The 14702-nt window shown below is 42.8% G+C and overlaps 1 protein-coding gene across 2 annotated transcripts in view; it reads left to right on the forward strand.

Annotated features, from left to right (window-relative positions):
- TUBGCP3 (tubulin gamma complex component 3) overlaps positions 1-1957 on the forward strand; it is a 75737-nt gene extending 73780 nt beyond the window's left edge. For both annotated transcript variants that reach the window (XM_087814222.1, XM_087814223.1), the window contains exon 22: positions 833-1957. In XM_087814222.1, coding sequence (XP_087670348.1) covers positions 833-991 — 159 coding nt within the window. In that variant the 3' untranslated portion in view covers positions 992-1957. The remainder of the gene's footprint in view (positions 1-832) is intronic.
- Positions 1958-14702: the final 12745 nt, after the last annotated feature.

Here is a 14702-nt window from a genome sequence, read left to right on the forward strand (position 1 = left end):
CAGGCAAGGAGAGGGAAAGTGGCAGCCGTTAGTTGGGAAGGTTTAACAAATATGGGGGTGTTTCAGTGACTTTTTATCTGCAGATAAGAACTCTCCTAAACCTGAAAGTATGGAGACTAACAACACTTACCTTGAACAGATAAATAAATATCTGCCGGCTGTGCCACAGGCTGTGGAACCTGATGGGATGGAGTTCATACTTACCAAGTAGCTCCTTCAACCCTAATGGAAGCAGTCAGTCATTTTGTCCTATAGTCTGAGTAAACTCTGACATACGTCGTTATCTTTACAGAGCCCCCTTGGTAAGGAGGTGATACAGGCGCACTCTGCCCCACCCTTTAGGGTGGCGACTGCAAAAGGCGTTGGGGCCCTAAAAATAGAGCTTAGAGTGTGCATCCATTTTTTATGTTCCCAGCTTGTGTTCCCAGCAGGGCTTTGGGATTAAGTACTCTTATGACTCATGAAAGATGAGATGTGTAACACTGAGTTTTTAAGATAAAAATAATGAGAGGTTTTAACATCAGTTGCTTCGCTGTTTTGATTTTCTTACAGAACTTAGGGCAAAATGGAAAAATCTGTTGGCCAGTTCTTTTCTATAAAATTTATTGGTTGCTAATTTGTATTTGTAAAAATGAGCATCTTTTCCTAATGTGCGTCCCATTAGGTGGGTCAATTGTAGGGTTCCAGAGCAGTTCTCATCACCCAGCACCATCGTGGGTGTTTGTGTTTGGAAGGAAAAAATAACGTCAAATGGGATTCAAGTGGAGTGGGGCATGTTTTGTGGACAGTTCCTTTCTGAAACAAATATTTTACTCTTCCTGTTTCCTTTTAGGGGATTGTGCAGCAGTTTTTGGTGTTGCTGATGACCAGTTCTGATGAAAGTCTCCGGTTTCTTAGCTTCAGGTTGGACTTCAATGAGCATTATAAAGCCAGAGAGCCAAGACTCCGCGTGTCCCTGGGCACCAGAGGACGGCGCAGTTCCCACACCTGAACTTTCCTACCGTCTCAGGGAGCTGCACATGCTGTTAATTGCGTTGACATGACATTCACATTTAAATCCTCAAGACAACTGGCATGCTGCGGGCACCACCACTCCTGCCCACAAATACTTCAGTGTTGCAATGGCATGGCGTCTGGTAGAATCAAAGTCATGTTTTTATACATTGGAGTGGGAGATATTTGTGATAGCACTAAATTAAATAGGCTGGTTTGCACTAGTCACATTTATTTTTTAAAGTCTTCATATTTAAAAGATAACCACACTTTGTTGAGGCTTCTTAAGCTCTCCATGATATAATTTATATTTGTCACTTTTTAAAAAAATCACAGTTTCTTTTAGAGAAAATTAGGTCAATGGATATTAATCAGTTAAGATGGTAATGTCACTGGTATTTTTTTAACATCCTCTTTAGAGGCAATTTTTGTTCATATAATCAAATTAAACCTAAACAAAATGTCCCTACTAAGAAAATATATAGAGCATTTTATTTTGTTTCTTAGTGTTGTAAAATATTAACCTCTATAAGAACCTTTATATCTTTGTGCATTTACACATGTTTCTTCTTTTCAAAGTTTACATTTTTTATATTTAATTTACTCTTTCCCATAACTGCTAAAGTAGTGTAGAAAAAAAAGTAAGAGTGATGTGGAACAAAAACATCCTTAAAACCAGTTTTTTTAAACCATCAGTGAAGCAGTGTGTAAATATGGATGACTAGAAGGTTAATGAAGTGTTTTATTTTCAAAATTCTAATAAGCATTGGGAAGAAATTGACTTGAATAATGAAGATTTCCTTTTTCCTTGCCTATTTTTTCATTGTAAATATTTATATACCGCTGACCAGATGTTGGAGGGAAATGTTTTTGTAAAATGTCATATCAAGTCACATATATCTGCCTTTATTATGTTGCTTAAGTGAAAACTTAGGAAATTAAAAGCAATTATCTTTCACATGTATTGGTTCTCTCTTGAGTAGTCTATGGAGACACAGCCCACTTGCCAGGTTTGGGGGACAGGAGTTGACAGAATTGGATTTAATGTGTTTCAGTATATGAATTATTTAATCAATGAAACCAAGAAATCAGACCATGTGTAACTTTCAGGGTAGAGCCAAAGGGAATACCACCCGATCAGTGCTCACATCATACAGGTGGTCTTTCATATCCATGAGATCTGCAGATTCAACAAACCACAGATCAAAAATATCGAAAGTTAAAAAAAGTTAGGTTGATGTGCACTTAGGCCCATGTGGTTGTGTCTGTACTGAACACATACAGACTTTTTCCCTTGTCATTCCCTAAATAATACAGTATAATTACATAACACTTATATTATGTGTTATAAGTAATCTAGAGATGATTTAAAGTGTACAGAGGATATGCGTAGGTTATATGCAAATACTTTGCCATTTTATAAAAGTGATTTGCGCATCCTTGGATTTGAGTGTGGGTGCGGGGTTCTGGAACCAATCTCCCAAGATACCTAGGGATCACTGTATATACACATCTGATTCCTGTGGAGTCCTGGCAGTGCAGAATGAATCTAGGGTGAAGGTCAAAACTTCTTAGGATATAAATTTTATTTTAGTATAAAAATTCACAAAATCAGAAATTTGAAGCAGGTTTCTTTATGCAAAGCTTCCCAGAAATGATGGTGTACTGCGATTTGCAAGGGAAATTTCCCAGTGTTTTGACCCTGGAGCCTGCTTGTATTTTATTTGAAGATTTCTCCAGAGATTAATCCTCAGTAGAAACCACTCTAGAAAATTCTACTTTGGGGAATAAAACTCCATCTGAACTTTGGAGCCATCAAGTGATTAGGCCAGATTTGTGGGCTATGAAGGAGCTTCTGAGAAGGGGCCCCCTGCATGGAGCCAGGATGGTCCTGGCAGGGCCAGGATGCAGGTCTCACTCAGAGCAGAACTGTGGGTCTGGTAGATGGAGGTGTGGACCACAGAGGGTCAGGGCAGTCCAGGGATGGTGGTTAGATGAAACCGTGGAAGAACTTATTTTAGACCCACTGGAGAAGTCACTAACGGACAAGCAGACCTGTCACAGAGCAGGTTCCTATCCACCAGGATCAGCAAAGGGTTTGATGAGTGGGGGGCCCCACACTGGTGGTTGAGATGGGAAAACCTGCCACAGGGGGTGAATTGGCTCTGGAGATATCTCTGACATGGCCCTGGGTGGGTCACTTCATCCAGAGGATGGTGATCATTCTAACCTTTCAGAGTTGTAAAGATTAGAGCTAATGTATGCATAGGGCCTGGCTCATAATAGGTTCTTAACAAATGGCGCTCTTAGGTTGTGGTGGAGTGAAGTTCTTGTCCTGGGCAGTCAAGTAGGCTTTAGCCTAGCTTTTCTGTGATGCCTCATGCCCAGGGAGTTCAGTTACCATGGCTGAAGGCACAGTTATCCGCAGGTGGAAAGGATTTGCCTCCCTCATGTCCAGTTGTGTTATTAGGCGTGACGGGAGGGGAGTGGGCCTACCTTTCCTCCTTGTGTGCATGTCACCAGCAGAATTTCTGGCATTGTGATTTCCCTATTCCCATGGAGATTGTGTCCTGCAGACTTTAACATATAGACAGAAGGGTACAGCCAACTTGAAAATGCCACTTATTAGGAGCACTTCCATCAAATAACCATGGTCACCCTCCAATTGAGTCATGAGGCACAAAGTCTATGTAAAAGGACAAGTGTTACCAGAAACTGTTTCACCTATAGGTTGTGTGGACAGCTGAAGCTGTGGACTGGGCTTGTGGCCGTGGTGAACACAGGCTGCTTGTGGCTGTAGCTACAAGTAGTGGTGACAAGCCTCTTATCCCCGTCCTTCTGGAAGAGCTCTGTAGAACTGAGGGTGGCTGGCTGGCCAGAGGTGAGCAAGACGAACACCTCCCTGAGTCTAGGATTCAGGGGAGAGGCCAGGGCTGGAGATACTCATTTGGGAACTGTCAACGTATAGGTAGCATTTGAAGGCATGGGGTTCAAGGTGATTGCCGGGGAAGAAAGAGAGAGGAGGATTCAGGACCAGGCTGAAGTTCTCCCATCACCTGGAGGCTGAGCAGGAGTGTTGGAGTGTCACAGGAGGCCACGAGAACAGTGTTGCAAGGAATCAATGGTTAACACTTTTGAATGCTGCTGAAAGGCAGAGTTCAGTTATAATAAGAGAATTGATCATTGCATTTGGAAAGAAGGTTTTGACAAGAGCTATTTCATTGGAGTGCTGGTTGATCAGTTGGGGGCCGGGGCAGAGGGGGTCAGTGGGACAAAAAAGAAGGACATCTGTAATACTTTCAACAATAAAGATAAAAAAATTATTGCTAAGAGAAAAAAAAAATGAAGTGACTTCGCCAGGTATAAACAGGCATGATATTCAAAGGAGCATTTGTTAGGGCTATATTGTGATTAAAGAAAAGCATCCTTGCCCCACCAGTGTGCTCAGTGGTTGAAGGAACCGAGATGTCACAGTTTGATTTCCGGTGATGGTACCTGCCCGGGTAGCTGGCTTGATCCCCAGTAGGGGGCGCACAAGAGGCAGCAAATTGATGATGCTTCTCTCTCATCGATGTTTCTATCTCTATCCCTCTCCCTTTCTCTCTCTAAAAATCAATAAAAACATTTTTTAAAAAATTCATCCTTGATAATAAGTAAGTAAATAAATGCAGCTTTTGATTACGCAGATATTTTTCTACATAATTAGTTGCATGTATTTAAGACATGTAGAGTTTAAGGATTAATTATAAAGCCAGAAGTCATCCATGCTCCTACTTGCTAGTTTAAAATGTAGAACATGTCTAGTAACCTGGGAGCTCCCCTTTGACTTCCTGGTTTTATTTCCTGTTCTCTCTGTGCAGGTAAGTCACCTGACTTTTGTGGTGTCGCTCTCTTGATTTTTAAAAATAATTTTACCACTTGTGTATGTACTCCTAACAATAGATCGTTAGTGAAATATTTATTTCAACATTTTACATGGGGATCATGTTGATACCTATAATTTAAGTGTCATGTTAATAACTAATTGATAGCTCCAGTTGTAACTAGTTCACTCATTGCTGTATGCTACAGGCACACCTCCTTTATTGTGCTTTGCTTTATTACACTTCGCAGACACTGCATTTTTCACAAATTGGAGGTAAGACCCCTACCATTGAAAAGATTCTGACTTGCCAAAGGCTCAGATGTTGGTTGGCATTTTTTAGTAAAGTATATTTAAATTAAGGTTTGCATATTATTAGACATGAGGCCATTGCACACTTAATAGATTACAGTATAGTGTAAACATAAATTTTACATGCACTGGGAAACCAAAAAATTCACGTGACTTGCTTTATTGGACTATTTGCTTTGTTGCGGTGATCTGGAACTGAACCCGCAGTATCTCTGAGGTATGCCTGTATTCCATGTTTTGATCATACCACAATTTACTCTGCCATTCTGTTGATAATGGATGTTTGGGTTATTTGCAATTTTTTAGTTATTACAAACAATGCTGCTGTGAACATTCTTGAACATGTTTTCTTGAGCTCATATGCAAGAGTTTTCTAGAGTAAATAGCAGAAGTGGAATTACTAGTCATACATAGGAAAGCTTCAACTTTACTATGTAGTGCCGAACTCCTTGACAAAACGTGCCAGATTATATTCCCACCCCTAGTGTTTGAAAGTTTTTCTTGCCTAGTATCCTGGAATACTTGACATTACCAGACTGTAAAGGTTTTGCCAAATCTGCTGCTATATGATGATATGTTGTGGTTTTAATTTGTATTTCTTTTTAAAAATGTTTTAATTTTATTGTTGAAAGTATTAAAAATGTCCCCTTTCCCCCCACATTGATCCCCTCCACCCTGCCCTCAGGCCTTCACCACACTATTGTCTGTGTCCATGAGTTATGCATATATGCATATAAGTTCTTAGGTTAATCACTCCCCACCCACCCCCACCTTCCCTCTGAGATTCCTCAGTCTGTTCCATGGTTCTGTGTCTCTCGATTTATTTTGTTCATCACTTTATTTTGTCCATTAGATTCCACATATGAGTAAAATGACTTGTCTTTCCCTGACTGCCTTGTTTCGCTTAGCATAATATTCTCCAGGTCTCACTGTGCTGTCTCAAAGGGTAAGGGATCCTTTTTTACAGCTGCCTAGCATTCCATGGTGTAAATGTCTGAGAAGATGCTTGATATGGTTTTAGTCTTCTTGAACTTGTAGAGACTTGTTTTGTGTCCTAACATGTGGTCTGTCTTTGAGGGTGTCCCATGTGCATTGCAGAGATTGTATATTCTGCAGCTTTGAGGTGAAATGTTCTGTAAATGTCAATTAAATCCATCTGATCTAGTGTGTCATTTAGAATCACTGTTTCCTTGTTGATTTTTTGTCTGAAAGGTCTATCCAGTAAAGTCAGTGGGGTGCTAAAGTCCTCTGCTATGATTGTATTGCTGTTGATCTGTCTCTTAAAGTCCTCTAGAAGATTTTTTTTTTTCCAGCCTGTGTGAGTCTTTTATTCTGAGGTGGGTCTCTTGTAGACAGCATATATTTGGTTCTTTTTTTCTTGTCCATTCAGCTACCCTACACATTTTTATTGGAGCATTTAACCCATTTATATTTAAGGTTATTATTGATAGGTACTTATCTATTGCCATTTTATTTCTTTATGCCTATGTTTCTCATTCTATTTCAACTTCTTCTTTCAGCAGTCCCTTTAACATTTCTTGCAGTGCTGGTTTGGTGGTGATAAACTCCTTTAGCCTTTTTGTTTGTTTGTTAAGCTCTTTATTTCACCATCTATTTTGAGTGATAGCCTTGCTAGATTGAGTAGTCTTGGTTTCAGATCCTTGCTTTTCATTATGTTGAATATTTTTATGCTATTCTCTTCTGGCCTGTAGAGTTTCTGATGAGAAATCATCTGACAGCCTTATGGGAGCTCCTTTGTAGGCAACAGATTGGTTTTCTCTTGCTGCCTTTGAGATTCTCTCTTTGTCTTGAGATTTCGGCATTTTAATTATGATGTGTCTTGGCATGGGCCTCTTTGGGTTCTTCTTGCTTGGGACTCTCTGTGCCTCCTGAACTTGTGTGACTTTTTCCTTGACCAGGTTAGGGAAGTTTCCTGCCATTATTTCTTCAAACAAGTTCTCTAACTCTTGCTTACTTTCTACATCTTCTGGCACAACTATGATGAGAATATTGTTACATTTCATGTTGTCCCATAGACAGCTCCCTTAAACTGTCCTCCTGTTTTTTAATTGTTTTTTCTTTTTGGTTCTCTGATTGAGTGACTTTTTTTAGCCTGTTTTCTAATTTGCTGATCTGATCCTCAGCTTCCCCTAATCTGCTGTTTATTCCGTCCAATGTTGATTTATATCTACTCTATCATTCTTAATTTCATAGTTTCCATTTCTTTTCTCATGCTGTTGAGCATCCTTATGATTAGTATTCTGAGCTCTATACCTGATAGATTGTTTATCTCCATTTCATTTAGCTCTCCTGGAGAATTCTTTTGTTCTTTCATTTGGGGCTTGTTTTTTTGTCTCCCCATTTTGGCTGTCCGTTTGGATTTGTTTCTATGTATTATGTAGACCTGCTAGGACTCCCATCCTTTTGAATGGTCTCTGGTGCAGGCCAATGCCAGATGCTTATTGTGACTGGCCTTGAGTACCCTGTTTGAAGCTTTGCACACTTCACAGCTTGTGGCTTCCTCTGCTGGGGCTAGGTGCATTTGGGAGGGACCAAGATGTGCACCAAGGTCTGTTTCTCCAAGGCCCAGGTCCAGAAGCAGATCAGCTAAAGATTCAAAGCACCCAGAGTCTGAATGTTATTCAGTCTCTTAATGAGCCTCAGGCTGTAGAAACTCCACAGCGTGGGTGGAGAAGTTGTTGTTTGGATGGTAAATGTCTGCCTAAGAAAACTGTCCTCTGCTGAATAGGAGAATGTCTCAACACAGGAATCTAGATGGCTGCCCTCTGAACTCTACTCTCTCTAGCCAGCAATCCCAGACTCTCTTCACACAGCTCTAGTCCACTCCACCCTCCCTCCACCGAAGCCCAAGGTGAGTGGCTACACATGAAACTTTGTGCGTCGGCCCTTTAAGAGGATGCCTACATTTCCAACTGCCTCTCCCTGGCAGACAGAAACCCCACTGGTTCTCACAGCAAGATGTTATGTGGGCACCTTTCTCAGTCTGGTGCTCTGGGCTGGGTAGCCCAGCTTGGGGCTTAGATCCCAGAGTTCTCAATGGGAAGTCCCACAACTGAGATATCCTTCTGGACCTTCAGCAGCTGCCTGTGGGAGCCCAGCCAGCCCTCTTGCATCTCCTCAATACCTACAAGTCTCTATGCCATCTCAGCTTTACGTCCTTGGTTATGAGGATGCTCTCCAGCCAGTCTTCAGTTGATTATTCAGGATGGGTTTTCTATATTTATTTGTAATTCTAGTTTGGTCCTTGGAGAGTGTCAGTGTAGCTTCCCCTCAATCTGCCACCGTCTTGGAATCTCCTCTTCTTGATACCTTTTGTTGATGAAAGAAATGTCCAAACCTGTAGAGAATTTTTGTAAGAGTTTATTTGAGCCAAACTGATGCCAGTGTTGGGAAGCAAGATCTCAAATGCTGACTTAATATATAATTCTTAAATATTGATGAGGTTAGCTATGTTTTAATATTTTACTGGTTATTTTTCTCATTTTTCAATGACTGGTTTCTGTATTTTGTACTTTTTGAAGGGTTGTTTCCCATCTTGTTACTGATTTATAGGAGTTCTTTATGTATTTTATATGCTTATCTTTGGTTATTATAATATTGCACACTCCTCTCAGTTTCTGGCATGCTTCCTTTGTGTTGTCTTTACTTATTTAAACTTCAGTATAGAACCATCTATCAATCTTTGTTTTTATAAAATGTTATGGTTAACAAGTGTGTTTTGTTTAAGAAATACATCTCAACCCTGAAATCATAGAAGATAGTCTCCTATATTTTATTCTAAAAACTTAATAGCTTTGTCTTTCATATTTTGTTTTTAATTTACTTGGAATGAATTTTTACATATTGTGTGAGGCAAGGGTCTAATTTCATTGATTTTTTAATTAATGTATCTAGTTCCAAACACCAATAATTAAAAAATCTAATCTGAAATACTACCTCTGTCATAAGTAAAAATTCTATATATTCATGTTTTTTCTCCATTGGTCAAATTGTCTCTCCTTGTATCAAAATAAGGCTGTCTAAATTTATCTAGTTTTACAATAGAGATTGGTATCTCTTAAGGAGAGTGCTTCAAAGTTCTTATTCTTCAAGAATGCCCTATTTCTGACCCTTTTTCTTTTCTATAAATGTTAGAATCCAGCCCCACACCACCAAACAAAATGGTATTTTGATGAGGATTGTACTGTACCTATAAATCAATTTGGAGAGAGGCGACATATTTATAATACTGATTCTTCCAATCTGTGAACATGGTATATCTCTATGTTTACTTAGGTCTTTCTTAATGTCTTTCAAAATTATAAACTTCTCCATGATGGGTTCACACAACTTTAGTTAGATTTATTCTGAGAGGCTTCATTTTTTAAAATGGTATTATATATGGTATTTTTATTTAAGATATAATTTTCTTCCTGTTACTGATACATAGAAAAATGCAATAGATTTTTATATATTGATTTTGTATTCTGAAGTCTTGCTAAATTAGCAATTATCTATTCTAATAGTTTATCTGTAGGTTCATTGGATTGTCTATATACCTGTGTCTGGATCCCCCAAGAAGTAAACAGCACATGGAATTAAATATGTGAGATATATTGGGAGGGGAATACCTGAGAGGGACAATGGGGAGGGATTCAGTGGAGCCTGGGAAAGCTGACAGACCATGATTCATGTCCTATCTTTGTAAAGAAGGGTGAGAGGGAAGGATGGTTGGGAGGAATAGTCTCAGACTGCAGTGCGGTTCTGAGGGTGTTGGGAAACATCAGAGAGTCCCTGAGCCAGAGTTACCCATCGAAGGAGTCCTGTGTCTCTGAGGATGGGTCTATATTAGCATCCCTGCAACTCAGTTGTGGGATTGGAGAGGCCATGGGAAGCATGGCCATGGCATGAAGGCCATGGGTTTCGGATCTGATATTCCCATAGGTGAAGATCTGAGAGACTCATTTTCATGGTCCATAGATCTGTTTCCCCCCCAAGGTTGGGGATCCTTGGAGCCTCTCTTCCTTAGGGAAAACTCAGAAGAAGGTTGTAAGTGGAGTGAGCCCTGTCCATCATCGTGTGCAAGGCTGTGACAGGTCTCTTCCTCCTCCACTGTTCATTTGGAATTGTCCTCACTTTGGCTGATGTTGGTGCCTTGCCTCACCATGCAGCCTAAACCTTCATTCCTGGGCTGGGGATATGAATCTCTGTAGTCCTGTCCCTTTCAGGCCAGGGTTGCTGCATTAAAATGGAGGTGCCCAGGTGGGATCCCTGGTCCTGGTGTGGATGGGCCATCCACCCTGTGCCAGTGCGGTGACTTCTCTCACCTGTGGTCCCTGGACACAAGATGTGTAGGCTGCCTTGCAGCAGCCATCCCAGTAGTCCTGGGAACCTTGCTGTTGGGGGGCCTTACTGGGTACACTGCATCCTGCAGAGCGATGCCTATGAGAGGTGCTTCTCCAAGGCCCAAGCCCACATCTTGGATGGACTGTGTGTAGCTCAACCAGCGAGCCCTCTGGGAGTCCACTCCCAACTCCTGCAGCTTCCCTGGAGCAGCAGGCCCTGGATCCTCATGGGGTGATCTCCCCATCTGGGCCTCTAGCCATGCAGACAGTGTCCAGGGTCAACCTGGCTGCACTGGTTTCGGTGAGCAAACTAGGAACTTCCTTTATGGCCAAGGACAGAGGTGTTGCTTAGCGAATTATTATACAGTCATGTGATGAAGGAGGATTGACATTAAAACCAAAGCTGTGGCAGAATAAAGTGATATTTTTGATATGTGATAGTAAATGGTTACAATAAAAAAGCATACTTCAAAATAGGAAGTATGCTCGTATACACAGACACACACACGGTGTCCCAAAAAATGTATACACACTTAGAATAATTATTAATTCCAATGGGTTATCAGATGTAAAATGTGTATACATTTTATAGGACACCCTGCACTTTTGAATATATAGAAATATAAATATTTACATATATATTCACTTTATAGATATGTGGACAGAAAGATAGACTAGAAGATATGCCTCAAAATAACAGGCTCTCTCTGATTATAGAATTTATGGGGATTTTTGTTTTCTTTGTACTTTTTTGTACTATATAAATTTCATGCTTTAATACCATGACAAATGACTTTTCTAAACTAAATAAAATTACAACTACTGTACAGGCTCAGAGCAGAAGGACGAGGTCAGTGGTGTAGGACGGGTGATGAGACACTGGAGCCGAAGGAAGCCTGCAGTGGGCAGGGTGCTGTGGGTCACCATGCAATAGAGCAACAATATGCTGGGATGTTTGTGCATTAGTTTCAGGTTGTATTTTCTTAAGCTAAGCTGAAGAACAGGTAATATTTTTTCATTTATGGGTGTTTTCCGTTTGTCATCTTCCTACTTTTTAAAAACACTGCAAGCTCTCCAGAAATTGTCCTCTCTAACTCGGTCAGCTTCGGGATATTAAAGACATTTGAAATCTGGGGAGACTGTTCTGTGAGTTTCTTTGCAAGTCAGTGGGGCCTGAATGTGGCCCATCTGGGCTGGGACAGCTCCACCGGGAGCCCTGCACCCTTCCTCTGAGGAGTAAGCGGCACTAACCTGGGCTTTAGCGTCTAAGAACCTATTGGGTCAGCAGCCAGATAATTGGTCTGAAGACCTCCAGGGTCACCTGGCAGGTGTGTCCCGTGGGGTCACAGCATCACCTGGGAACTTTGCCCCATGGCTTCCCAGCATGCTTGCTGCTGGCTCGTTTGGCTGTAGTGGCCTCTGGGCAGGAGGGATGGTTTTCATAATAGTCACAGCACCTGCTCCTCAGGTACCTTCTGCAGTTCACCTTTTCTTGCACAGCTGCCCTCGAGGGTGTTTCCTCACCTGTGTAATTTGGAGAGACCCAGGTTCAGGAGGTGAAGTGACCTGAGGTCACCTGACCCAGAAAGAGCAGGTCACCAGGTCCTAAAGCCTATTTGGCCCCACCCCAGCCATTTGAGGCCAGTCCCAGCCGGGCTGTGACCTGCATGGGTGCCCAGCCAGGACAAGCAGGGCCGAGATCCAGCCCAGCTTCTCCCACCATGCTGGCCTGCTGCCTGGAGGAGGTGTCAGGAAGGCACTGCCACTCCAGCCTCCTCCGGCTTTGCTGGGCAAGGGGATGGGGGGCTCAGCCCCCTGGGCCACCCAGGCTCGCCCCTGTCCCACACAGAAGCACATCTCCAAGCTCGGTGAGGGGGATGCATGGGCTGAAGGGCTCTGGGAGGAGAGGGAGAGAAGCGTAAATTACACGCAGATCTCTGCACTCCGAAAATATACCGCCGCTTTCCAGAAAATTGAGTCAAATGGTATGGAAATTTGGCTAAGTGATTATGGATATTGTTCTGTGGACGTGTTTCCAGGTGTCTCTTCAAGAAGAGAAATAAATTTGTATTTCTCTGCCTTTATTACGGGTTTAAGATTTTAATAAAAATGCAGCTAGGGAATATCGCATAGCAACTTGCCTGGAGCAGAGATTAATGTTGCTGACAAAACCTTCAGGCTGTCTTGTCTCAAGTGAGTTTGCTGCTTCGGCTGATAATCTAACCCTGTCACCCTGAGGGACATTGGAGAGCCCGACGGCGCACATTTGTCCCCCCCAGGGGTGCAGGGCCCAGCCTCCCCATCAGAACACCCTGCTCCCCCTAGTCTGAAGGCTCGGAACTCATGGTATTTGTCAACTAGAAAAACAAGCGGAAGGCACACTTTGTTAATATTTAAAATGCAGAGGGATGCTGATGATACGACGCAGTCTGTGTGTGGGAAGGACACAAGTCATACACTGTCATGAGTTGTCCCGAGAGAAAAGGTGTGTGTGGGGGGCGGGGAGGGTTCCATGGCCCTTGGAGGGACAGTGGCCGCTCTGATGTGCTTTCGTTTTTTGAAGAATATTTTTCTAAATATGGAAATCGAGGTGCACACTTTCATCCGTTTAAGCATCGTGTCTCATCACCCCTCGGCCTCCTTTATTTCAGATAAGAAGCCAGTGGTCATTTTTATCTTTGTTCTCCTGTATGTACGATGTGTTTTCTCCCTGATGCACCCGTTGGCCCTGGTTGTCCACCGTTGGACCAGGTGTTCCCGGGGGGCTGTCTTTGTATTTTTCCTACTGAGGGTTTACCAAGCTTCTTGGATTGGGGTTCTCTATTATTTTGTCAATATCCTTGCGTGTTATTTCTTCGGGCATTTTTATTAGGCCCCAATTTCTCTCTCTCCTCCTGCTGGGGTGCCAATTACATGTATGTTGGGCTGTTAATATTTACCCAGAAAACTTAGAAGCTCTGTTCTCTTTCTTGCTCTATTTTTCCCCTTGTGCTTCCGTTTGGATAATTTCCATTCCCATGTCTTCAGGTTCACTGATTGTTTGCTGTGCTGCTTCCAGTCTGCAAATAAGCCCAGAAAGAGGGTTCTTCTCTGATATATTTTTTTATTTCTAGCATTTGCATTTGGTTCTGTTCATGGATAATATCCACCTCTTTTTCTAGTTTTTTAAACATACTTGTCATAGTTAAAGTTTCTCTCTGAAATTCCAATATCTGAGTCATTTTTTTAAAAAAATCCTCGCCCAAGGATATTTTTTCCTTTGCTTTTCAGAGAGAGTGGAAGAGAGAGAGAGAAACACATCAATGTAAGAGGGACACATCAACTGGTCGCCTCTCACAAGCTCCCCGATGGGGCCGGGGATCGAGCCTGCAGCCGAGGTGCACGTCTGTCTGTCTGTGGACAAGCTGGGCACAATGTGGAGCCAACCGCAGGTTCTGAGGGGTGGGAGGGAAGCTGCCCTTCTGCCTGTCCTCAAGAGTGAGAGTGCCCAAGGGCAGAGAGCAGAAAGAGCTGCATAGTTTTCAGGTGTGATTACAGCACACGGCTTGTCGTAAGATTTCTCTGTCATTTGGTGGCTGCTCTACGCCTGAGCCCTCACACTGACTAATGAGAGTAGCCACCGGAGGCGTTAGTGCCTCCATTCTCTTCACGGGGTAGTTTAGGGGGCTGGGGGTGGTCTGGGGTGGATAGGGCTATGAGGCCCTGGGGGGCTCAGGGAGGTGGCTGTTGACCCACCAGTAGAAACATATTTCAATTTTGTAGCAGGCAGTGCAGCCCAGCTCCCCTCTCCCAATGGCCACATTCCTCCAGCCCCTCTTAGCTGCAGGCTCCCTTTCTTCTCTGCACATCAGTAAGCCCACCCAGTCATTCCACCAGAGGGCCTCCCGTTGCTTCTTTCATTCGCCAGTCTTCTCAGGATGATCCCACGTGGGAACAGGCCTGGTCCAGCCTGCAGTGGCCTTTAGCCCCACGGGGAGAAAATGGGCGCTGCCCTTCATCTGCCTTCTCTCCGGGCATCTGTGCCATTTCTAAGGCTGCATCAAGCAGCTCGGGGGCTCTGCTGGAATAGTTCAGCATCCTGTGGTCACCCTGCCAGTCCAGACCTTCTGGGCCTTTCTGCCTTGGGCAGCTACTCCCTACCTCCTGCCCTCCTCCAGTGCGGGGACACATAGTGAAACCCTGGACCAGAT

This window comes from Miniopterus natalensis, chromosome 2 (genome assembly GCF_054644295.1).
Source record: "Miniopterus natalensis isolate mMinNat1 chromosome 2, mMinNat1.hap1, whole genome shotgun sequence".
NCBI classification, from domain to species: domain Eukaryota; kingdom Metazoa; phylum Chordata; class Mammalia; order Chiroptera; family Miniopteridae; genus Miniopterus; species Miniopterus natalensis.